At 47.4% G+C, this 25852-nt stretch overlaps 1 protein-coding gene across 2 annotated transcripts in view; it reads right to left on the bottom strand.

Annotated features, from left to right (window-relative positions):
* PITPNC1 (phosphatidylinositol transfer protein cytoplasmic 1) overlaps positions 1-25852 on the bottom strand; it is a 260135-nt gene that overhangs the window by 40165 nt on the left and 194118 nt on the right. For both annotated transcript variants that reach the window (XM_047708109.1, XM_047708110.1), the window contains exon 6: positions 8726-8821. In XM_047708109.1, coding sequence (XP_047564065.1) covers positions 8726-8821 — 96 coding nt within the window. The remainder of the gene's footprint in view (positions 1-8725; positions 8822-25852) is intronic.

Here is a 25852-nt window from a genome sequence, read left to right as displayed (position 1 = left end):
TGGGCACTGAGCTCCAGGGGACCTCATTCATGCAAATTACTGTGGCAGTTAATTTTTTTTCCTTGAAAAATTAAAAACCCTTCCTCTAGGATGGAGTTGGGCACTCCTGTTTTCCTAGTAAAATTGGCTTTGCTTAAAACATTGCAGTAGTGCCACATAATTAGTCCAAAAGAGTAACAGCACTACAATCAGCAGATTTAAGAATCAGCACTAGGCATGGTACTTTGGTAAGACTTGGCGGCCTAACTTTCTTTTGTTTGGAAGAAATGAGATCTAAAGAGACTACTATTTGTTCCTGGGGAAGTGAGCTGTCAATTATTGGTCCAAAAATGAGGTAGCCAGGGTTGTTGAGGACCAGACTGCCGTTTAAGGCCTTCTGAGTTCTAGAAGTTTCTGCCATTAACAAAATACTGCTGGTGAGATGGTTGGAGGCTACTTGTTCATGAAAGGGGTAGAGCAAGAGGGAAAGAAGTAGAATGATGGAGTGGGAGGATCCCCAACCTCTTGGCATCCAGAAACCTGCCCTCACCACCCCCCGGGTTAGCCTCTCTGGTGCGGTCATGAATGAAGTCCCCTTGCCTGGCGGCTGGTGACCCCTGCTTTGAAAGCCTGCTGTTACTTGCAGAATAAAATCCAAATTCCTGAGCTTGGCATTCAAGGCCTTCCACCCCGGTTAGACAGTTAGTTATTCGCTGACCCTTGCAGATGCACTGGGATTACTGTTCCCTCCACCCTCACTACACTGCTCTTCAGTCTCCCTGATCTTCAAAACCCAGTTTGCTCCCATACCAGTGCAGAAGGTGATTTCACATAGTTTTGGAGTGGGGACCACTTGCCTATATCTAGCAAGATTAAAATCCACATGCCCGTTGACCCCACAAGTTCACTTTTAGAATGTAATCGACAGAAACATTAGAACAACACAGCAAAGATATCACAGGAGATGCTATACTCTACTATAGACCATACTATACTATAGTGTAAGACATCGTATGAGATACTATACTGTACGATAATAGCAAGAGTATGGAAACCCTCTACCTGTCCACCAGATGAGGAATGGCATAGATACGGCATAACCGTACGATGGCACATCACGCAGCCATTACAAAATCTGCTGGAGACACACGTGCGGCCACGAGAAGATGGCAAGCTTACAGGGTTAGTGAGAAAAGGCACATTGCAAAGTGGTACAGCGTGGTCTAGCTGCAGAGTATGGGCTTATCTTTATAAAATGACGTCACTTATGCTTCACGTTTAAGTTTAAACATCGGAACAACGGCTATCTCTGTGATGAGGTATCCTAGGACATCTTTTTTTTTTTTTCAATGTTACCTATTTATACGTTGGAATTCTTTACGAGGCCCACATATTACTTTGTGAGCAAAGAGCAAAGCTTATCATTTCATAAAGGCCCAACTCAGATCCCCCCACTCTATTCAACTGGTCCTGACCACCTCTGTGGCTAGAGCTGCTCCCTCCTGGACATCGTGTCGCGAGGAGGGAGCAGTGTTTCGGGGGTGGGGGTGGCCGGGGAATCTCACTTGGTGGTGAAACCATCTCTCCTGCTGCCTTGGGCTAGTCCTTAGCCCTTTTCCCTGTGATACCTTCTCCTCTCAACTGGATCACAGGCTTCTTAAAGGTGAGGGCATCCCACTTTTTCCCTTTTCATCTGCTGCTCCGGCTACTTCCAGAGCATCCCCCTACCCTAAGTGCTTCCCTTTCTAAAGCAGGGGTGTCACAGAGACCTCCCCAAGGAGGAGGGCTCAGGGGTGTGAGATGCAGCAGCTGACGATGTTAGGGTCTAGGACCAGGGAGCCCTTGGGCAGCCGAGGGTCCCTCCTCCTCTCCACGTCAATGACACAGTCAGTCCTTCAACTACCCAGAGGCGCCTGGCCCCAGCATTGGAACCCATCACAAGTCAGCTGCGTTACTTCCAAAAGAAACAGATGGACTGAGGGAAACGTGGGAAATGACAGTCACAACACAACAGCAAATTCAACTTGATGGCATGCCCCAGCACGAGGCAGCTGGGTTAAATCTGGCCATTTGGAAATCGCTGAAAATTTTTACCACCCTCCGATGCCAACATGAAGACCAAAATGATGATATTTTAATTGGAGGGAGCGGCATAGTTTGGGGAAGCACTTTGTACCAAAGGGTACAGAGCATGACAATATTTACTGATTTGGTCTCTCTGTTCCCTTTCTGGGGCCCATCGTCCTTAGCAAACAGCATTTAATCTCTCATCCTTGGTGGTTACTGGAAATGTCAGAGGTTCCTCTCTTTGTTCCGTTCCTTCTCCCTGAAGAGAGAATTCCATGGATGTTTAGATCTGTGTAACCAATGAATTGGCTGCTGGTCCGGAACACCCTAGAACACAGGGGCCTAGAGACTGAATTCCTTTGGCATCCAACTCTGGGGGAATGGTCTACATCAGATTCTGTCTAAAACCTCCCCTGTCCTATCCTAACTCAATCAGACCAAGTCAGGGGTCCATGCTTCTAAGACCACCTCACGTTAGTCTTTCCCTTCGTCTCTGAGTTCAAAGCATTGTAAATTTCCCCAGTAACATGATTATGCTCTATTTATCACTGGGAAGAGGGAGACTTCTATTACATCCCCCAAAGTGAAGGGAAGGAGGAATTTCTGTCATCTTAAAAAGAAGACCAAGCTCAAAGGGTAGTAGAGACAAGACACAATCATGGCCTCCCCAGCCTCTATGCCTAGCAGCACCTGGCACATGGTAGACACTTACTTAGTAAATGCAAACTCCAAATTCACAAAGGAGTCTTGCTCCCAATAGGTTTTACTAAATCTCCTTCCCATGGACTGATCTACAGGCGGGTTTCTTGACCTAGTCACTGCCGGCTGCCAGGGCTAGATCCTTCTCTGTTGTGGGGTCACCCTGTGCCTTGTAGGATGCTTAGCAGCAGCTTGGGCCTCTCCACCCACAAGACGCCCGAAGTCCCTCCCTCCCCCGCTAGTGGTGGCGATCAAAGATATCCCCAGACACTGCCAGATGTCCCTTGGCAGGAAAAACTGCCCCCAGGTGAGAACCAATGGTCTAGAGACTCCCCTTTGCTTTATATAAATCAATGAAGATTAAAAAACGAAGTAAGACATAACAGAGCACCAAAAAGTCCTCTCCTTCTCAACTCCTTCCACTGAGTGATTACCTCCCCTCCCCCCTGCCTCCCCAGCCCTGCTTTCCAGCGGAGGCATGTCTGAACATTTAGAAGCACATGACCTCCACATCTGTGTCCCTGGGGGAGAGCTGTGGACAGCTGCCCCTAGGAGGCCACCAATGCTACCACTGTCTCTGGTCAGTCAAGGAGGCAGGGTGTTGGACTTTACACTCAACCCACACCACCGGCCTCTGAGGTAGAGCTCTCCACACCTGACCTTTGGAATTGTCCTGGCTGGGCTGGTCCTCTGGGCTGGGATTTGTTCCTCTGCCCCCAAACTGCCAACTCAGCTTTGCAGGGACGAGCTCATGGCGTGTGTCCTCTGCAAGACGCCCTGCGACCTATTGTACAGGGTTTCCTCATTTCTGAGCTGGGATCTTCACCTTGAAGCCTTGGCAGAGCATGAAAGGGTCGGGATGGGACTCTTGGCAGAGGATAGAAGCCTCGTATCAACTGTACAGCCCTGTTCAGATTTTTGGCTTCGCTTCCTCTTTCCTGTTTTGGGGTGCTAATGTCACTGGGCGCAGGGCGCTTTGTGACTGATGGGGGCAGGGCCTTGGTGGGGCTGTGTTGAGGTTAACGGAGGGGCTCTCTGTTTCTGAGAAATCACACCCTTCTTTTTTTCCGTTTCTATAACAGAGGCGCGGCCCCACCGAGTCCTGCAATGGTTATGCGAACAGAACCTGAAGCTGACAGGCTCTTGGGAGTTGGTGCTCAGGCCCCGGCTGTGGATGGGAAACAGCATCCCTGCAAAATGAGAACGAGGAAAGTGCCGGGTTGTCACCTGATCCCGCCTCTCCAGAGTGTCCTTGTGCATCTCTGGTTAGTGGTGGCACAAGGTTCTGGCAGGCAGAGGGCACCCAGCGGAAAATTCCCAGCTCCAGTCACCTTAATGAGAAAGGCATTCTTGCCTCCTGTGTGGCTCAGAGGTTTCCAGGGAGAAAGGGAAGGAGAAAAGCAAGCCCTTCAGTCCCCTGCCTCAGCCTGGACAGCAGCGTGCGTGTGACCAGAGCTGGGAGGAGAGACGAATGACCCAGATAGCCCCGGTCTGAATGCATAAGCATCAGAAATCTCAGACCAGAGTCAGCCCACCAGTGCCTTAGCTTCCTCCGTGGAAAACGTGTTCCCATTTATGATGCTGACATAGTCAACTTACAAAGATAGATGGGAAGAAAACGCCTGCAAAGCTGTACGCCTCAGATTAAAAAAAAAAAAAAAGAACTCTGATTCACAACTGTTAGCTTAATGGTAACAAATTCATTTTCTCTGATAGCACTTGCTCTGAAATTGCTGCTGCGGGAGGAAAAAAAAACAAGGCCCCCGGCTTTCACTTATTCATTCAACAACCGTTTGGTAAGCATCTGCTCCGTGCTGGTGCTGTTCTAGCTGGGGAGGAAGGGTGATGGAGTAGATAGCTCTTGTTTTCATGGGGCTCAGAACAGACCTGTGAGATCGAATGAGCAGCAGGCTCTGCTGATGGTCGGTGGGTTAGTGGGGGGGCCAGGAAAGGCCCCAGAGGAGAAGATCCTCAGCTAAAAGGCACAGAGGTGGGGAGGACCAGGGAGTGGCGAGGGCTGAGGGCCCTGCTCAGGGACTGGGCTTCCTCCCAGCCCGTGAGGGTAGTTTAAAGCAGAAAATGACCAGGTCAGTCATTTTACAAGAAAACCCTTGTGGTGGGGAAGGGGATATTCATTACCTATAGCGTGCTGGGTAGAAATTTATTTGGAAATGGTTTGCTTCTGTATCAGTTGTTTTCCTTGTTCTCAGGGCCTGGCTGATGACACACAACCAGAACAGCCTAGAAAACTCTTCTCTCCCCCACCCCCCCCAGGTGGGTTGCTATGCAGTCTGGATTCTGGAAGCCGAACGATAGGAGGTTGGGACACAAGGGAGTTCTATGTAGCACGCTCCCAATTGTGATTCCTTTGTGGTCTAACTGCTGGGGCAGGTGAAGAAGAATTCCACCTGCAGCCCAGGCCAGTGATCCTCTGGGAGGCAGTACTTGACGGAGAGTGTACAGGGCGGAGCCCTCTGGGGCCCCTTTCTTCCACAGCTGCCAAGAAACCCTGAGACTCTGGGACAGGCAGGGGCGGCTCTGAATGGAAGAGCTGAATCCCAAGTTCCATTAATCTCTGGTAAGATTTTCCTCCAGGGCAGAGTTTCCCCAGGGTGTCACTAGCCTTAGCAATGGGGACCTCAGGGGCCAGATAATTCTCTGGTGGGGGTGGGGGTGCTGTCCCGTCCAATGTGGTATGTTTAGTACTATCATCCTTGGTTGCCGGTACATCCCCAAGTTGTGACAACCAACGATGTCTCCAGACACTGGAAGCATTCTCATGGAGTGAGACTGCCCCCGAGTTGAGAACCACTGTTTCCAGAGGATGGTTTTGCATTCTTGTCTTGCTGGACCTCACAGCAGTGCTCAGTCCAACAGATTACGTGCTTCCTCTTGAACCTTGCCCTCCCTTGGTGCACCCTCCTTGTCTTCCTCCAACTCTCTGCCGGGTTCCCTGTAGATTCCTGGGGCCTCCCATCCTCTTCCTGATCTCCAAATGCTGCCATGCTCAGCTCTGAACCCCATTTCCTGCTTATACTTTATGCTTTCTCGCTCTCATTCATCTCACCAGCATTTTAAGTACCTTCTGTTTTCCAATTATTACCACATTCGTCATCATCCCAGATCTCGCATCTATGTTCTAGACTTACTTCTACTTGCTTTGGACGTCTCACAAAATCCATCCATCTTTCTCAGAAATCCACTCCTCTTCTCACCCCTGTCTATCTGCTGGCCGAGCCATTAAACCTTCAGGTCGTCCTGACACCCCCTTTTCTCTCGTTTTCATATCCAGTCCATGACCACTCCCTGTCAGTTCTAGCTTCAAAATATACCTCAAAACCATCTGTTCTCAGCCCTCCAGTCCAAGCCACTACACAACGTGAAAAACCAATAATGCAGAAAACTCCAACGACCTCCGTGACTTCCTGACTTCCACACTGCTTTTTTCCAGTCCCTTCTCCATCCAGAGCAATCTTTTATAAGCACAAATCAGACTATATGACACTCAGCTTTAGTTTCTGCAAAGGCATGCCACTGCACTTGAATAAGATCTAAGTGTCTTAACATGGCCCCAACCTCCTTGGTGCCATTAGTCCTTTCATTTCTGCTGCTGCTGCCATGTTGGTCTTCCTTTGCTTCCTCATGTGTGTCACACATGTGGTGCCACACATGCTATTACCTTCACCTGGAGCACTATCCCCCAGCTCTTTTCATCCTGGCGGGTCTCGGTATGTCATTCCTTCCAGAACATCTTTCCTGATCCCATCCTCTTTTTTTTTTTTTTTTTAAGATTTTTTTTTTTTAAAGTTATTTATTTAACAGAGACAGAGAGAGCACAAACAAGGGGAACAGCAGGCAGAGAGGGCAGAGGGAGAAGCAGACTCCTTGCCAAGCGAGGAGACTGATGTGGGACTCGATCTTAGGACCCCAGGACCATGACCCAAGCTGAAGGCAGCCATTTAACTGACTGAGCCACCCAGGCGACCCACGAACCCATGCTCTTAAATTCAGTTTTCCCATCATGGTCTCTTTCCCCATCATGCATGCTTCCATATGGCACTGGTGACTCTCAGGTCTGTCTGTCCTCATGTGATTTTCTATTGTTGGCTCCCTGCCAGACTGGAAGGATACTGAGGGAAGAAGGGACTCTCAGTTGGCTATTCTATTCATTCCCGTGTCACCGTCTTAACACTGTATGTGACACTCAAGGAGTATTCAGCAAATACTTATTGGATAAATGACCATTCACCTCCTGCATCCCTGAAAAGAATACTTGATGACCAAGAGAAATGAAGGACTATGAAGAATGAACTAAGAGCTCCTCGCTTGTCTGTGTACATGAAAAGAAACTTTCCGGAGCTGGTTCCTGGGAGCACGAAGCACAAGGAGATGAATCAGGCACCCGCTGACTAGAAATGAGACTTGTTGATTTTGTCATTAGTATTCCATATTTATCCTAAGACTTTCCACCCAGTCAGGAGGGAACTCCCTGAGTCCCGGGCAGATCACACCAAAGCAATCCAAGAGGAAGAGCTGAAATTAGTTCAGTGTTCTTCCTGGGAGACCCACGCTCCCGAAGAGGTCAAGATGCCCAGGAAGGACAGCAGCCCCCACGCAGGCTGAAGGAGCCGAGGAAGTGATGGGGCACGGCTCATGCCATGCGTCGCGCTCTGATGCACCACAAGAGCCCCGGTGGATCCGCTATGAAACCACAGAAGTATCTCCTCCATAGAATGAGACAAGGGGAGGCCACGTTTCCCCTCCTCGTCTGCAGGCTCAGTTATGCGGAGCATTTCACTTGGTTTTTCTAAAAATTCATGAGTGCGGTTGGCTCCGGAGCGCGGTGTCAACGGATGATGTTACGACGCTCAGCCTTTGAGTCAAACCGAGAGTAATTCACATCAGCCTCTCCCAGTCTTTTGAAGAAGGGACAGCAGCTGCACAGCACACGCCTGCAATTAAGCAGCTAAGCATTTGCTAAGACCAGGTTAGAATCCAAAATGTGGAGGGGGGGAAAAAAGGGAAAAAAAAAAAAAAAAAACAACTACAAAACTGAACCACATTGGGAGTCCAGTTGTTAAGAACAGTGGAATTCATTTTCAACAGGTTTATTTGTTATATCTTAAATCAGCCTTAATGAATCCAGGAGAAGAGTGTCAAGATCCGTGTGTTACGGCTCCAGGATGAGTCTGGGGCCCCGAGTCCACACATATTGTGATTGGCTGTCCTGTTGCTAAACAACCATCATTCGGTGCGGGGATGTCACTTACAAGGGCACGGTCACCCACATCCCGCCAGCAGCCGTTCATAAAGTTCTAGTGGGATATCAAGGGTGACTTGTACCAACAGTAAAATAATAAGGTTGAGCTGAGGCAAACCATGGATCCCGGTAGGGTGGGAGCTACAGAAAAAAGGGAGGCTCTTCAGTTTCTTCCCAGCTAAGAATGAAAAAAAGGAGAAAACCCTCTCAAAGGCACTTCCTGTTTTGAGAGGAAGTTTCTGTGTCAAGATGAGCTGTTGGGAGTTTCAATATTCACTCAGAGGATGGAGCGAACATTTTCTTTGGGTTACACATAGAGAAACACATAAAACCCAGCCCTGGCCACCCCCCACCCCCCACCCTGGACATGGCAGATGGGGAGGCAGGTCGCGGAGGCCCTGGCAAAACAGGAAGTTCGAGACGGCTGCTGTTCGACAGAGGCCCGGATGCTGGATGGTTCAGCCTGGTGCATGTTTTGCTGCCCAGAAGGATGGCAGAGCGGGGGAGACAGGAAATGGAAATGAAAATGGAGTGGCAGCCAGGGCCCCAAGGAGTAGGAACTTAATTTTGAGACTCGCATTAAATAATCCAGCAAGATGTGAGGCCGAATTGAATCAACACGGAGATGGATGAAAGTCTCCCAGGTTAAGACTCACTTCATAAATATCGGCTGAATGAACGAGTGACTCTCTCCCATCTGTCATCCCATTTATGGCTTACCTCCGATTCTTTGTAGTAACGTTCTGGAATCTCGTCGCAGGCGATATCAATAAAGCAAACTTCTCTCTCTAGGTCTTTGGCTTCATTGTCAAAAATCTGAAAGAGCAGAGCGACAGATCAGAGGTTAGTATCCTCAAGGTGCCCACGGTTGGCAGGACCGTGCAATCTTTACGTGAGAGCATCTTTACGTGGCTCGGAGCTCCGGCTGGCGCGCTCTGCCTGCCTCAGAATGTGCACGGATCATGAAAGGCATTGATTCATCGCTTACGTTTTGTCACATCAGAGGCAGGTACAGCATCCATCACCGCTTGGTGAGGGGCAGAAGGAAAAGTGGTCTGTTTTTAGAAGTCCAAGAGCGGAGAAATAAATCTCTTCCAAAAGTGTCTTCCAAAAAATGAGGTCTGCTGATTGTTGGCAGTGAATCTGAACAGGGGGAGTGGAGAGGCTACAAAGGGTCTGGCTGGAGAGGAGACAACGAGCAGTAATGGAGCCCAAGATTTATGGAAGAGAAATGTGGGTTTTCTTTCTTTCCCATTAACATTTTTATATATAACTTCACAAACAACACAGGCTCTTGCAGGAAAGACAGATAAATAGAAAGAAAATAAAGACGGTCCACAACCTCATTATGCAGGAATAAACACACGTATTACTCTTGATCATTTAAGAACATGATTTCCAGGGCACCTGGGTGGCTCAGTGGGTTAAAGCCTCTGCCTTCGGCTCGGGTCATGATCCCAGGGTCCTGGGATCGAGCCCCGCATCGGGCTCTCTGCTCAGTGGGGAGCCTGCTTCCCTTCCTCTCTCTCTGCCTGCCTCTCTGCCTACTTGTGATCTCTGTCAAATAAATAAATAAAATCTTAAAAAAAAAAAAAGAACACGATTTCCTTGGGACATGCAGGACTAAGAAGGTAGAGGTTGGGGAGAAACTTAGGCAGCTTTCTGCCTGACTACTCTAGGTTCCGCTGGCCCCAGGATATTTATCACTTGCAAAGAAATATATAAGACAGCCATACACATACATATATACATATTTTTTGGTGGAAAGATTAAGTTCTTCTAGTTTTTCTCATTGCCATTTTTCTGAACTAAAGGGATGATCCTCCCAGCCCCCCTAAAGAGTGGAAAACAGATTGTTTTCAAAACCATTTCATCCTTGGAAGTCGTCTTAGCTGTATCCCTACCACACTGTTTGGCTAATTCCTGCAGGAGAATCAACCGTGAACACTGATTAAATCTGATTCTTCGGTAGAGAATGAAATATTTTGGAAGCACAGGGTGGTTGATGCCTAAGAACATTCTCTTGACACAAATTCAGTGCCTGTTAATAACATGATCTCCCACAGGACAGCATGTGTAACGCCCTTTACAATGCCACACTCTCCTTGGTCTGATTCTCCACTTGAAACTACTAGTCCTTCCCAACACTTTCTGAATAATATTTGCATTGGTATTTATGCTTCAAGTCTGATGTGTGCACTGCTTCCCATTTTCTTCTCAAATGGTCAGAGACTGGACTCTTCAGCCTTGTCCAAGGAGACTGACTGCGCAGTCTCCCCCTGAAGGGGCCACTGCATTTTCCTTAAAGGGAGAGAAGGACAGGTTCTCGGATCACTTCTGGCTCCTTCTACTGCCACTTGAAGTCAAGTGCTTGGGGGATACTCCTAAAGTATTAGGAAGGACAGGTGGATGGCTTTGAAATGAAACAAGGAGACTGCAGGGAGACGAGTTCAAGTCTGAGTGGAGAACTAAATTGTAAAATGAAATACTGGGTCTCAGGTTGTTTGTGTGAGTCTCTCTCTCCCCCTCCGTCTCTTCCATCTCTCCACCTTCCTCCCCTCCCCACCCCCAATCTACCCACTCTTCTCTCTTCCAAGAAAGACATGTGCCTCGTTAACAAAACAAAACAAAATGAAACACATCAGAGGGAAATGAGCTTCCAGAGAGTAAATTACAAAAGAAGTTGGAGAGATGTGACATTTATTGGTGGTAAAACTTATGGTACTGAAAGAAGGGGAAATAAAGAGGGGTTAAGGGAGTTACTGACAGATTGTGTGGCTTTTCCTAATTGAATTCAAGCATTTTTGATCACCTATTATACTGGCTATCATATTATTGCCTCTCCGCTGCTGAGTAACCTGTTAGTCTCTGCTCGGAGCTAACAGACTGGACCCTGGAGGCACTTCTTCACAGCAAGTAGGACATGAAGCCATTTACTGAAGGAACCCCGCAGGAAAAAGGGGGTTTCTCTTCCTGGTTTTGGACCTTCTCCTGCTGCAGAGTCTCTCAGTGGGGACACTGCGTGGTTCTGTCTCAACTGCATGCCCAGAGCACATCGTGGCCTGGTGGCCTTGCAGCTCTGGCCTTTACTATGACCTTCCACATGGACCACCATGGACTTGAGGGTTCATAGTGGCCGTGGCACTCTGACTCTACACACCTGCCTGCCAGTCTCATCTCACCAGCGCCCAGAGGGCTGTTTGCTACTGCCTAGCAACTGAGAACCAGCTCTGGTCCAGGAGACCCAGTCAACTTCAACAACCGGTGGGCTATGACCACAACCTATCCTGTGAAGTTTCTGCCCCAGCCACGGACAGGGCCCCTCCCAAGGTTGCTCCTTCTTGTGTCTTCTCCCTCAGTCTTAGGTACCCGTTGGAGTTCTTGTTACTTCTTTATAGTTACTCCTCTCAAAGTTGAATAATTCCTTATACTACGCTCCCCCTTATTCAAATTATTGTGTGCTTTTATGCCTCCTGATTGGGCCCTGATGCAGAATGAAGGATTTGCTACAAAGAAGAGACTAGAAAAGCCAGGGAGGGGAGATACCCTCCCTTGTTGAGTCAACAAGTACAACATCATCAGGGCCCTGACAGAAAACCAAGCTGAGAAAGTTCTCATTTTTCAGATGAGAAAACCAAGGCTCAAAGACGTAAAGAGCTTTGCCTGAGGTCACACGAGAGAGGCAGCAGAGAAGTTCAGCTTCAAGGCAAGTCTCCAGCCTTCACAACCAGGCTCCTCCTGTGACAAAAAGCTGCCTCTTGGCACCCAACCGGGAAGATAAATACCAGTCAGAAGTGCTTCCTGCTTCTTTCCAGAAAGATGAACTTGGAATCTGGTTCTCTCCCTGCTACTAATAAAATGTATGATCTGAGTCGCTGAGTTGGGGAACTGCCCCCACAAACCTGGAAACCTTTCTGCTTTGTTGAATAGCAGAAGTAGTAGTAGAGATACTAGTGGGACAATCTACGCAGGGGCCCTTCAGCTCGGATTCTGGTCTCCTTCCTTAACATACACGTCATTTGCATTGAAGGTGAACTGCCTCTCTGTGACCCATTTCAGGGCGGGGCTCCCAGCACTTGAACAAAGCCAAAGAAAAATCACTTTGAGGCTTGAGATTTAAAAATCTCTTCCGGTTTGAGATTATAAGAGTTCTAATTTTCAATAAATAATTAATCTCCCAGTGGTTAAGAGATTTTTGGGAGATGCTCTTAGCTGCTCAAGAAATGCCTATTGAATAAATGGGCGGGATTAGCTTTTACTTTCCAGAGAGGAATCTAGGGCAGGAATATGACTTACTAATTGATCTCTGTTTCCTTTTATGAGCGGGGGTTCTATTGCCTTGCTTGTGAGAACCCTAACTTTCCGTCATTCTCAAAAGGGGGCTCAACAGAGAGTGGAAACGTCACAGTATTGGCTGATAGGGACTATACTGGGAATCAGGTGAGCTGACTTTGAACTTGGACAAGAACTCTGCACCTCCTTGCGGTCTCCATATTCTCACCTGAAAACAAAAGGCTTTGCCTAGATGGACGGGTACCAGGAAGTTAGTGAAACATCCTAGAATTGTACCCCAAATCTGGGGAGGTGTATTTTTCTGGAGCAAGGGTTCAAGCCCTTTTTCATCTGATTATCCAAGAGACCTGTAGCCCCAGTGAGGTTGTGCTCGAGAGACCCAGATGACCACTACAATTCTTTACAGTCAAAATGTCTGATGTTGAGTGACCGACCTATGGGTCATGCTGGTCACCTGCGTCTTGCCTTTTGGCTCGTTCCTTCTCTACCCCTTCACCCCACAGCCAGCTGACCTGGGAGGTGCACAGTGAGGCTGCAGCAGAGAAACGAACAGGGGTGGTGGTCATGACATAGTATAATCGAAGCCCATATCCAGGGTGAAATAGGAGAATTTTCATGCTCAGTGTAAGGGCATGATCTAGAATTAAGCCAACAGTGTTGCAGTCAGAGGCTAAGTCAGGCCCCAGAAGAAAAGAGCAAGAGTAGTTATTCCCCCATTTTCACTGGGGGGGGGGGGGGGGGCGGCTTCTCCAGCAGCAATGGCAGGAGCTGCCTGAGATCTGGTCAAACCATTGGCTCTTTGAGCTGGAATACGAGATCTGCTGGGACAGCCTTATGATGAGGTGCCTCTTGTTGAAACGTCAAGTCAAAGCTCCACCAGGACTGCATCTGACATAGGTTCTGTGTACCTTGACCATCTTGGGAACTTCCTGGGCAGAAGTTGCTCCCTTCTGAGATGGGAGTTGGGTTTGGGAGTTAATCGTGGTACTCTCCCTAGGTCCCCTAGAATAAAGCTCCCATCTTGGGGATATGCCCACCCATGGATGATCTGCAGTGGATTTCGGTGCCAATCTGGTTGACTCTCCTGACCTCTCCCCATGGCAACGAGCACGCAATAAACAAACTCCTTTTGATATGAACTGAGCAACATGACAATGAGAAGGCGATCTCCTGAGTAAATATTATCTTAAAGATTCCAAATAAAAAGAGAGTAATCTTCCCTTTTTTGTAAAGCATTAAGAACATTAAGCATGCAGCACCTTTAAGATCTCAATATACTTTGACCTACTAAGCTTAAGCTTTGAGAATTTATCTCAAGAATCTTAAATAAAGGAAAAGATTTATGCACAAAGATTTTCACCCTGACATTATTTTAATGGCAAGGAAAAAAAGAGAGAGAGAAAAGAAGCAAACAGTTTAAATATCCCAGTATGGGCGAACAGCCACATAAAGTATGATAAATCCATCTGATGCACTACTATGTAGTAGCCACTAACCACTCCATTCTTAAAAATGATTTTTCCCAGGAGAGTATACATGGGGGTGGGTAGGATGGAGATGGACACATTTTTTTAAGATCTTAAAAAAATTATTTATTTATTTATTTATTTATTTAAAATAAGATTTTATTTATTTATTTGACAGACAGAGATCACATGTAGGCAGAGATGCAGGCAGAGAGAGAGGAGGAAGCAGGTTCCCTGCTGAGCAGAGAGCCCGATGCAGGGCTCGATCCCAGGACCCTGGGATCATGACCTGAGCCGAAGGCAGAGGCTTTAACCCACTGAGCCACCCAGGTGCCCCTATGTATTTATTTTTAAAGTAGGCTCCATGCCCAACATGGGCCTTGAACTCACTGAGCCAGCCAGACACCCTTAAGATTCAAGTTTTGATTAGAATTATCTGTACTTTCAGCACAATTTTTCTGTAAACCTAAAACTCTCTAAAAAATAATATCTATATCTATATATATATTTATAATTGAAGGGTTAAAAAAGATCCAAGCTTAGTAGCTATGTTTATTTATCTTCTTGCCATCTGCCCAAGCTACGAAGGATAAAGGTAGGGGTGGGTGATTAGTAGGGATTGGGAGAAATCTACCAGTCATCCTGCTTTATGCTTCCTATATGATTAAAGGGCAAAAAATCTCAGCTAAGCCACTGTTCTCCTCTAACTTCATTTTGCTGCCCTTGGGAGGTCTCAGGGGAAGGAACTCACCGAGGCACACCAAGAAAGAACAGATTCATCAAGAAGGGACCTTGGAAGCACAATGACTGTTTTAACAATGTTTTCATTTTAATGCTCTAGATTTGCAAAGTGGCCATTGGTTTGGTGGCGGGCATGATGGTTGCTGGGTTAACACATTAGGCATATGGGGCTAGAGTTTGGTTCATGGTTGATCAATGGTTACCTATCAGCAGCAGACCTGGTGGGCAGAGACTGAAATGCACTAATGGCTGGGATGAAAAAATAGTCCAAGTTATTGACAAGGCAAACCATCATTTCGTTACCCCATCTTTACTGGTATTCTCACCAAGAACATTTTCATGCCTACACAGTTCAATGGTGACTGTTCTATAAATACGTAGGCTCTATGATCTAACCCAAGAGCATGCAACTTGTCTTCCAATTGCCATTAAGACAGAGATTTTTTAAAAAAGGATGATTTCCTTTGGTCTTTTGATAAACATTTCTCCTCTTCCCACTCCCCCACATAGATAGAATACAGAGCTGGGTAAGTTATTTATTCTATAGGTGCAGTTACTCAAAGACAGTGGTCTGCAAAGAAGAAGGAATTAGACGCGTAGCAATAAAAAAAATCAGCAAACAATTATGAACCTTCTACTGTGTGTTCAACACCAAGGCTTCAAACTTCATCCCCTGTTTGAGCACAAGGAGGCTTACAATTATGGACAGAAGACTAGATTGAATGCACGACTGAATCAACCCCATCGTACAAAATGTAATCTGTATGTTCCTAAAGTACCGAGTACTAAAAGGTATGCTTCAGATTAAGAGTATTCCAGTCCAAATTCAGCAAGGAGGAAACTCAGCAATGGCCCATCGTAGCCTGGGTGCAGGACCATTATTTCACCAGCAGGGGTGGTTCAAAAGATGAGCCATTTGGTGTTGTGTGGAAAGGAGCCCCACCACGTGCCTGCACGGTGTGGTTCTCAGACACCGGAGCCTGAGGTATAACTTATGGTTGCTAGGGTTTCTGTCTGGGGGGCCCCAGACCCGCTCCTTACTGGACCTTGGTTTTGGAGCCGAATTAGAGCCCCATCTGGTAATATGACAGGACGTGAACTGCTTTGACTTAATCCTCATTAAATGCTCCACTGGCCACTGGATTTAAGGGGATATTAAGACGGAGCACAGGAAACTCATCTGTCAGGGTTAGGCCAGTTTGTCTTAGCTGCTGGGTAAACTTCAGTGCTTCCCGGAGAATGCTCCCTGGTGGACAGTATCATTAGGCTTTCAGTGCAGAATGGAAAACTGTTTTCCCAAAGCCAGTGGGAGTAGCAAAGCAACTGAAGGCAAAGGTTTCCACCCACAAGTGTTTGAGAAAATTCCGTCTTCAATGAGGGGGTAATGACCTCTACACAGAGATGCTGGAGGGATGGAAAGAGGTGAGGGATGGGGCACGGGCGCTCCAAAGAAGGCCTCTGTGAATTTTGGTGGAATGTTCTCGATGTGCTGTTTTGTTTTCCTGATACGGCCCCCTCTCCTTTGATTGCCAGCTCACTTGCCTTCCAGTGTAATGGGTTTGAGTTTTATTGGGTTTGAGTTTGAGTGTATCAGACTCTACATAGACAAAGGGAGGAAGGGACTCCGAGGAAGTCTTCTCCTTAGAAAGCTGCTTTGGACCTATGTTAAATTTCCAGGTGTTCTGGTTCCCCATCCTTACAGAGTGTATGAGGATGGGGCAAAGCTCTCACGGATGTGAGCTGGCACCCTGAGGACACCTCCCTGAAGAGAAAGGGTTAAGGGAGTGAGGGGTGAGAAAGTAAACTGGAGAGAATATTGTCATGACCTGGCAAGCCTATAGTGTCTTAGATAGCACCCGGGGAGCAGGGGAGGACCTGGGTTAGGGGAGGGTAGGATGGGGACAAGTACAGCTCCGGGTGGTGGGAGACAGGCTAGATGAGAGATGGAGACGGGTGGTGGAGTAAGTTGGCTTCTCTTGGCACCATCTGTGGGTTTTCTGCACATTATCTACAGGTCTCTGGACAGTAACCAAGGGAAGCTGGCACACACTTGGGGAAGGCCAGGGCTCCCAAGATGGATGTAGAGCTTCTACACTGGGAAGAATACTCCCACCTTGGCAGAGGGATAAGCATGGCAGTAGGGGTCCTTGGGAGGCCAGGAAGCAGGAATATAAAAGAACACCCCATGGTGAGCCATCTTGAAGGAGCGGATTCCAAAAAAGTGGGGCACTCATAGTGTCAGCAACAAAAGCTTGTCTGTTTCTTACACGAGTCACTGAACAATGTTTCCCTATATTAGTTCAAATTAATTAAACTCCTAAACAGAACTCTCTGCCAAAAAGGCTTCCAAGATAGGTGCTTTGGGAAAGCTCAATGTAATGGTCATCCCCAGTGTGAGCACACAGAAACAACTGGAAGGACTCCCAAATTGCTCCACCTGGCCCCTTCATGGCTGAGCTAGCACAGAGGGCACACCATACTCTCCAGGGTTTTACTTTTCTTCTCTTAAAAAAAAAAAAAAAAGTTTCTCAGGAAGTAGATGTTTTTTAATTAGAAGAACTAAGTACAAAGAAGAAATCACTAACCACCCATAAAGGTTATATGTATCTTAATCCTCTCATCCTTCTAGTATGGGACAGGTATAATTTTTAAGAACTAACTTTAGGGGCGCCTGGGTTAAGCCTCTGCCTTTGGCTCAGGTCATGATCTCAGGGTCCTGGGATCAAGCCCTGCATGGGCTCTCTGCTCAGCGGGGATCCTGCTTCCCCCTCTCGTTGCTCCCCTACTTGTGCTTTCGCTCTTTCTCTTTCTCTCTCTCTCTCCCCCCGCTCTCTATCAAATAAATAAATAAATCTTAAAAACAACAACAACAACAACAACAACAACTAACTTAAGACAAAATCTAGAACCATTTTGTCAATCCCAAAAAATAAAGGACAACTCAATACCTTAGTAAGGTATATTGATCCTTGTTTTTTATTTAGAGACCCTGCTCCTGAAACCACCTTTTTAAAAATGATTTTTTTTTTGGGGGGGTGCACAGGTCTACAAATTTTAACAAGGATCTGGAACCACTATAATTAAGGTACAGAACAGTTTCATTACCTAAAAAACTAATTTATAGTCAGTCACACCCTCTGCAACGCCCCAAACCCCCATATCCACTGATTTGTTCTCCATCCCTATAGTTCTTTTATTTTTTTTTTTTTAAAGTTTTGTTTATTTGATAGTGAAAGAGTGTGAGCAGGTGAGGGGTAAAGGGGGAGGGACAAACAAGCAGATTCCTCATGGAGCATGGAGCCCGATAAGGGGCTCGATCTCAGGACCCTGAGATCAGGACCTGAGCTGAAATCAAGAATTGAATGCTTAACCGACTGAGCCACCCAGGTGCAGAAATGTCATACAGGGGGGTGCCTGGGTGGCTCAATTGGTTAAGCACCCAACTCTTGATTTCAGCTCTGGTAGCGATCTCAGGGTCATGAGTTCAAGCCCCGCATTGGGCTCCACACCGGACGTGGAGCCTACTTAAAATAAAAAAAAAAGGTCATACAGAGGCACCTGGGTGGCTCAGTGTGTTAAAGCCTCTGCTTTCAGCTCAGGTCATGATCCCAGGGTCCTGGGATCGAGTCCCACATCAGGCTCTCTGCTCAGCAGGGAGCCTGCTTCCCTCCCTCTCTCTCTGCCTGCCTCTGTGCCTACTTGTGATCTCTGTCTGTCAAATAAACAAATAAAATCTTTTTTTTTTTTTAAGATTTCATTTATTTATTTGTCAGAGAGAGCGAGGGAGAGAGAGCGAGCACAGGCAGACAGAATGGCAGGCAGAGGCAGAGGGAGAAGCAGGTTTCCTGACGAGCAAGGAGCCCGATGCGGGACTCGATCCCAGGACACTGGGATCATGACCTGAGCCGAAGGCAGCTGCTTAACCAACTGAGCCACCCAGGCGTCCCAACAAATAAAATCTTAAAAAAAAAAAAAAAAAAAAAAAGTTCATACAAATGGAATCATAGAGATTTTAGCCCACTGAGACTGGCTCCTGTCCTGCACAGAATGCCTTTGAGATTCACCCTGTTGTTGTGTAAATCAAGGATTCACGCCTTCCTTTTTCTTGCTAAATCCTATTCCATAGTGTGGATGCACCCTAATCTGTTCATCCATTCCCCTGTTTCTAGTGTGGAGCCATGACGAACTGAGCTGCTAAAAGCACTTCTGGACAGGCTTTTGTAAGAAGACAAGTTTTCCATTCCCTGGGGTACATACCCACAAGTGGGCCTGCAGGGAGGTAAGATGGATATTGATTCTTCTTTATAAGCAGAAGGAGCAATACTCCCGTAGTGGATTGGATAATGTCTCCCCTCAATTCATACCCACAAGGAACCTCAGAATGTGACCTTATTTGGAAACAGAGTCTGTGCCAATCTAATTCGTTAAGGATTGCTATGGACTGATATTTGTGACGCCCCCAAATTCCTACAATGAAACCCAGTGCCCAATGGGATGGTGTTAGGAGATGGTGGGCTTTGGGGAGATTAGGTCATGAGCCCTCATGAATGGCATTAGCGCTTTGCAGAAAAGACCCCACAGAGATCCCGTGAGGATACTGGAAGAAGTTGGCAAATTGCAACTCAGAACCCAACAATGCTACCACCTTGATCTCGGACCTCCTGCCTCCAGACTGTGAAATCAACTTCTGTTGTTTATAGACCTCCTACTCTGTGGAACCCAAATCATCCTGGATTTAGTGTGGCCCCTAAGTCTCATGACTTAGTGAGGGACCTCACTAAGGAGGTCATTAGGACAGGACCAGTGACTGTCCTCTTGAGGAGACAGAGAGACACACACAAGGAGATCAAACAATGTCAGGCAGAGATTGGAGTGACATTGTCACAAGCCAAGTGATGTCTGGAGCCACTAGAAGCTGGAAGAAGCAAGGAGAGGTTCTTTCCCAGAACCTCTGCAAGGAGCACAGCCCTGGCCATTACCTTGATTTGGGACTTGTGGCCTCCAACTCTGAGGGATTACATTTCTGCTGTTTGAAGCCACACCATTTGTGGTAACTGGTTATGTCCACCCGAGGACACTAATACAAGCCCCCCCCCCTTTTTTTGGCAGGGGAGACCCCCTTCCTTTCTCAAACTCAAGATGAAACTCCTTGGAGTCAACAAAGCTGGCTTTCCAAGAGGCCACACTGCTCTGAATTTCCATGAATGTAGGCAACCAGGCCTTCTTTGTTCGTTATTAAATGTGCGCAGTCGGAAGAAAGAGGTTAGAAGATGAAAAGCAAACTTGACCACATGAAGTGTGGACTTCAGGCTGGTGATGAAGATTCTCCCCTAGATAAAACTTTCACCTGTGGGTCCTCTTTTTGACTAGGCCTCCCCCTTGGGCTCCGTCCTTGGCTGGCTTCATCCATTTTTAGCAAGAATCCTGTCAAGGTACATGTAGGGAGAAATCTCCCACTCTTGGTATCACCCTGGCTCGCCTTCAGCAAGAAACCTGTCAGGTCAGGGGTGTCTGGGTCTGGCTCAGTCGGTTAAGTGACCAGCTCTTGATTTAGGTTTAGGTCATGATCTCAGGGTCAAGGGACAGAGCCTGTGTAGGGCTCCATGCTCAGCGGGAAGTCTGGTTTTCCCTCTCCGTTTGTCCCTCCCCCTGATTGGACGCTCTTTCTCTCTTAAAAAAAAAAAAAAAAAAAAAAAAAAAAGTCCTGTCAGGTCAAGTCAGTCCCCCTCTATCCATTGACCTTCATCCTGTGCCTTGGCTATCTATCTCCGCTAGTCAGTCCTTCTTGTGCTCAGAGTTGAGCCCATCCCTCTCTCCAATGAGAGATGTTGTGTTAGTCCCCCTGAGTGAGGCAGGCCTTACCACCTTTAACAAGTGCCACAGATAATTTTTCCTTCAACATTGGCCCATGGAAGAGATTTGTCCTTCTCCTTCCTCCACCAACTCAAAGGTTACAGACAACTCAACAGCGACAGAAACCCAAAAACCTTATGGGAGAGACAAGGGCATTGCTCACCAGTGAAGGTGAAAATAAAAAGCTGCTGGTAAGCGCACTTGGGGACTGAGGGCGACAGAGGAAAGGGTCCCTGGGCGCGGGGCAGGGTGGAGATCTAAGGGGCAAAGAGCTTAACGCAGTGGAAATGACTCCATAGCGTGACCCCTCTGAGGGTCTTTCTAGTCCAGGGTGTGTCTAGAAAGAGCTTTGGCACAACCTCTGGTGGAGGATTGGGAAACACTTTGAGCTGTGACCCGAAGGCCAACGCAGGGAGCAGTGCTGAACCCCAGCTCATCTGGGTGAGACGACAAGGTAGGGAAGAAGGTTCAAGAGACAGTCATCAAAGTGACACAGGGACCGATGAGCAAAAAGATTCGGACTGGAAAAACAATGTTCTGATAAGGTACTCCAGGTCATGGCAACTAATTAAGAAAAGGACAGGGAAGAACATTCAAGCAATGCAGAAAAAAAGGTCACAAATGCTCCTACACAATTCATTTGCTAAAAAAGCTTCAGTAGCACAAAAAAACCCGCTTCTAAGTTGCGGTTCCCAGGGCAGCTAGAACAAGGCTCTTTTCATAAACTTGGGCTAATTTCGGCACAGAGCGGCCTCATCTGAATTCTTCCTCTGGGCCACGGCCCCCTTCGGACACCCAGGCTGCCATGAGCTCAGGCCCACGCCGTGCACACGGGCACGCGGGGACACGGGCCCCCGAGGCGCTGGATGGTGTCCCCGCGGGATGATCAATAATGCTTCCTAAAATAAGTCTCAGAAGCGGAGCTTAAAATAGTTGCAATTTCTCCCAGTTCCTTCCTATTTCAGTTCACAGGGTGGTCTCCGGGAGCGAGAGCCCATGGTTTTCTCTGAAGCTGACGAGCGGACATCCGGCCTGGAAGCCGTCGGGGGCTGGCTTCGGAGCCTGGCCCTCTGGGACTTGGCACATCAAGGTGACTCTGATCTCCCGCAGCCCCCATCCTTCGCTAAACCTTTTCTGAGCCTCAGCCATGAATCCTCTGCACAAACCGGCAGAGCTCCTGGCAGAGAAAAATGACTAGTACCTGCTTCTCCCTGAGAAGCTACTGGCGGGGCCTTGAGGGAAGGCAGTGAGTGGCGGGGACAGATGGCTCGCTGTGGCCCACGCGCTGGGGCAGCCACACCGGGGAGGCAGGAGGCTGAGGGGGACCTGCGAGAAGGCTGCTGGCAGCTTCCCTCCAGAGGCCGGAGACTCTCCGCCTCTTGTTCGCCACACAAGCGTCCTGAGGTACATCGGGCCCTTGTGCCTCCTTCCAGCTCATTCCTGGCGTGCCTCTCTGGGCCAACAATGTCATGGGAACCAGCCCAAAACCACTTCAGAATGATGACAGATTGCATCTACCGTCAGAAAAAACAAAATCAAGGAGCAAATGGTTACATTTGCCTGGTAGGTTGTGTTTTGTTTGGTTTTCCCTTCTGTGGGATTGGTTCTTAACACCTCTCAAGGCAAAGCTGGGGAACGCGCCGAGGCCTCCTGGAGGAACTCTGCTGACCCGCCCCAGGCAGCTGACAGGAAGGCTCCAGAAGGATGGCTCCAGGCATGCATAAGACAGAGGTGGCCCAGCAGATGGGAGTGGATTCACTTCCCAAGCTCTTCCTTAGGTGCTGTGTGATGAGGCTTGAACCCCCACAGGGGCCTGTCACTTCTGTGTTCCCCCTGCTGTGGCTTTCCTGCTTTTGACAGGCCAGCTTGGGGGTCAACTTGGGACTGTCCCACTCGTAACATAAATGCACCCATCTTCCCAAAGTCAACTGTCTAAAATCATTCTGCTCCCCCCTCCTTTTTGCCCCCCTTTCCACACTGTTTATAATACTACAGTGAACACCTGTAATGAAGTGCTAGTCTTTTTTTTTTTTTCCCAACAATTTTAAGATTTTACTTTTTAGTAATCTCTACACCCAACCAGAGGCTCAAACCCACAACCCTGAGATCAAGAGTTACGTGCTCTACAGACTGAGCCAGCCAGGCGCCCCCAAATGTTAATCTTTGATTGCTAATGACCTAACAAATCTTCTCTATCTCTCAGACACTCCTCCTGAATTCCAGACCTTTGGAGACCAACTGATTATTGGACACTGGTCTCTGGCTTTACTCAAAATTAACATACGAAAAACTACATTCGTCATCCCCGACCCTACTTCTTGGTTCTAGGGTTTGAGCCTACTCCTCCTCTTGATGTCTTTCAATCATCCAGAGTAGAAACCCGGGTGTCGTTCTAAGTTCTTATTTCTTTCTCATTCTCGCATCTGCTCAGGCACTAAGTTTTATTAATTCTACTGCTTCTGTATTTCACGAATCCATCTCCTTGACAGACCTTCTATTCTCTATTCAGTTGGATGAAGGCAGGACCTCTAACTTCCTTCCTGTCTTTTCCTTTCTTTAAAAAAAAAAAAAATTATTTGACAGACAGAGATCACAAGTGGGCAGAGGGGCAAGTGTGGGGTGGGGAAGAAGGCTCCCTGCTGAGCAGAGAACCCGATGCGGGGCTCGATCCCAAGACCCTGAGCCGAAGGCAAAGGTTCAACCCACTGTGCCACCCAGGCGCCCCTCCTTTTCTTTTTTTAAAAATAAGCTCTATGCTCAATGTGGGGCTCAAATTCACAACTCTGAGATCAAGTCACATGCTCTACCAACTGAGCCAGCCAAGAGCCCCCAAATTCCCTTTGAGATTCTGGTTTCCACAATCCATTCAACCATTTGTCTGTCCGTCCATCCATCCATCCATCCATCCATCCATCCATCCATCCATCCATCGTCCTATCTATGTGAAGGGGAGCAGAATATTCCTACTAATTATTTTGAATTAAAGTTACTTGAGAGACAGCTGGTTCAAGGACATTGTGACCCTTCTTTAACCCCTAAAAGCAGGAGATAAATCTATCATGTGAAGGGTACCTTCCTTGTGAGGAGGGTAGATGGTATCCTTACCACCGGAAATAGGGAATTTAGAGCCGAGAGGCTGTATAAACAAACCTTGTTACTTCTTCACTAATTAACTGCTCCAAGCCTAAACCACTTTATTTTGTCACTTCTTCACAAATTTACTGTCTCGTTGTCTAAAAGGTATACAAGCTTCCTGTGCTGGTCACTTCTTTGCGTCCCATATTTTTAGTGTTCCTATACATACAAAATTAATTTCTTTTCTATTAATCTGTGTTCTGTCAATTAATTATCAGGTCAGTCAAAGAACTGAGAACTCACAAGAAGGGAAATATTTTCTGCCCCTACATATCTATCCATCCAACCACACATTCACCGTGTTTTCTTCCCAATAGGCTAGAATGGTTTCTTCATCATGGTTCAGGGGTCAAAACATGTGGTTCTAATGCTGGCTCCATGGCTTAGGAACTTATCTGAGGAATTCCTCAAGGCCTCCATTCCGTCATCTGGAGATGAGCACCTGGGTGTCCTGTCCCCTGACTGAGCCATCAGAACCAGGTGAGAGAATGGATATGAAGGTGTTTCTCAAGCTCCAAAACGTTGCACAGAATGTATGGAATTAGTACACCTGTGTCCACCTATCAACTCCCACCCTGTGGACTGTCCTTCATCTCATCATGGCTGTGCAATGCCTTACTCCCCACAAAGAGCATCGGGCTTTTCTAATTCACCGTTTCAACCTTCCACGCCCTGGTTCTTCCTCCTTATTGTGTCATGAAGGCTCTTCCCTGTCCTTCCTACCTGGCTCACACCAACTCATCTTTCAAGGTCATGGTCTCTGCCCAGCCTTTCTGTTACTAAAGCAATGATACATATAGTGAGCAATGAATTCATTTTGGTGGGGGGATGGCGGAGGGGACACACTTGGTTATGGTTCAATTCTTGGGCTCCCAGAGAACCCAACACCATAGGTCCTTGATGGAATTCCCAGGGGAACACGACCTGGACCGAGGTAGTGTGTCTCAGCTGTTGCTATTTTATTAAATTAGAACTCATAAATCATTAACACTCAAGGAAGCGTTGAACAACCATCTTTCATCTCCAGGCCTTTGAAGTCTCTTCAACTGAAGTCGAATCTAAGAAGTGGCAACAGGCACACTGTGATTTTTGTTTTAAAAGCTCCTTATCTATCAAACTGGAGGACCCAGAGCAAATGTCCTGGTTTTGTTAGTCTGGAGAGCTGTCTGGCCATGGAAGATGAAATCAACTTGACAGGTGACAGCAAAAGTTTTTCAATTCACTGAACTCTGCAAATCGGGACTTGCAGCATCTCAATGGCTCCAGTAAAAAGATGGTCACTGCCTAGTTCCCACAGCGTGCGCCCGTGCCAGGAGCACGTGGGGCTCCAGGGTGGGGGGGGCCCGTGCCACACAATGGATGTTTCTCCTTCACCTCTGCATCCCTCTGTCTTTTCATGTCCCACCCAGAATCCAACCTAATGTTGCGCTGAACCGTTGGGCTATAACAACCATCAACTCTGAGTTTTAACACTAGCATTTGTTAGCTGCTGGTTCACTGGGTTTGTTGTCCGCCAGCAGAGGACATTTTGTTAGCCAACAAGTAGTAGTGGATGTCAAAGGTTTGCAGAAAAATGGTGAGAGAAAAAAAGGAAAAACTGAGATAAAGCCCATCTGTGAAATGTCCTTCTTTTGGCAAATTAGAAAAAAAAAAATAACTGCACCATTTAACTTGCGGGGCTGCCTCCCTTGATCCTGATGGTACTGATGTCTCAGTACCAAGGACAGCAAGAGCCTGAGGGGCAACTTAAGATCTCACACAGAGCAGGGGCCCCTTTCAGCATTTTCCAGATAACCCTTCCTACTCTTTCATTGGCACAAAATCTGGAGTATCTTGCTAAAATGCAGGTTCTGGTTCAGTGGGCCTGGGGTAGGACTTGACATGCTAATAAGCTCCCAGGTGATGATGATGCTGAAGTTCCTGTAGACATCTGAGATCTAGGGGATTTACGTCGAGGCAGGGAGTACGGAATAAAGAAAACTGAGGAAAGTTGTGGTCGGAAGGAATCCCATTCTGGCAATGGAAGCCACTGTGAAATGTTCTGATGTGGGGTCTGCAGGGATCCCCTCAGGTAGCTCTACGGGAGGTGGGCTTAGGGAGAGATTGTTCTAGAAAAGAGATACGGACTTCCACTAGAGTGACAGTCGTTGGAATGGAGAAAATCAAGATGGATGTAACAGTTAGAAGGTAAAACCATCCAAATGGAGTTTCCAAGCTCGGTAACTCACTTTGCCCTCTTTACCCTAATTCAGTCCGGCCTGCTTCTGCTCTGAATGGGCCTGTTAGGGATTCATCACTCGTGTGCACCAGCCAGAGGCCAGGTCAGGAGTCCACTGTTGCCCCTGCCTTCAGGTCCTTC

This window comes from Lutra lutra, chromosome 16 (genome assembly GCF_902655055.1).
Source record: "Lutra lutra chromosome 16, mLutLut1.2, whole genome shotgun sequence".
Taxonomy (NCBI): domain Eukaryota; kingdom Metazoa; phylum Chordata; class Mammalia; order Carnivora; family Mustelidae; genus Lutra; species Lutra lutra.
Note: the sequence above shows the minus strand (reverse complement) of the source record. Positions and strands in the feature narration are given on the sequence as shown.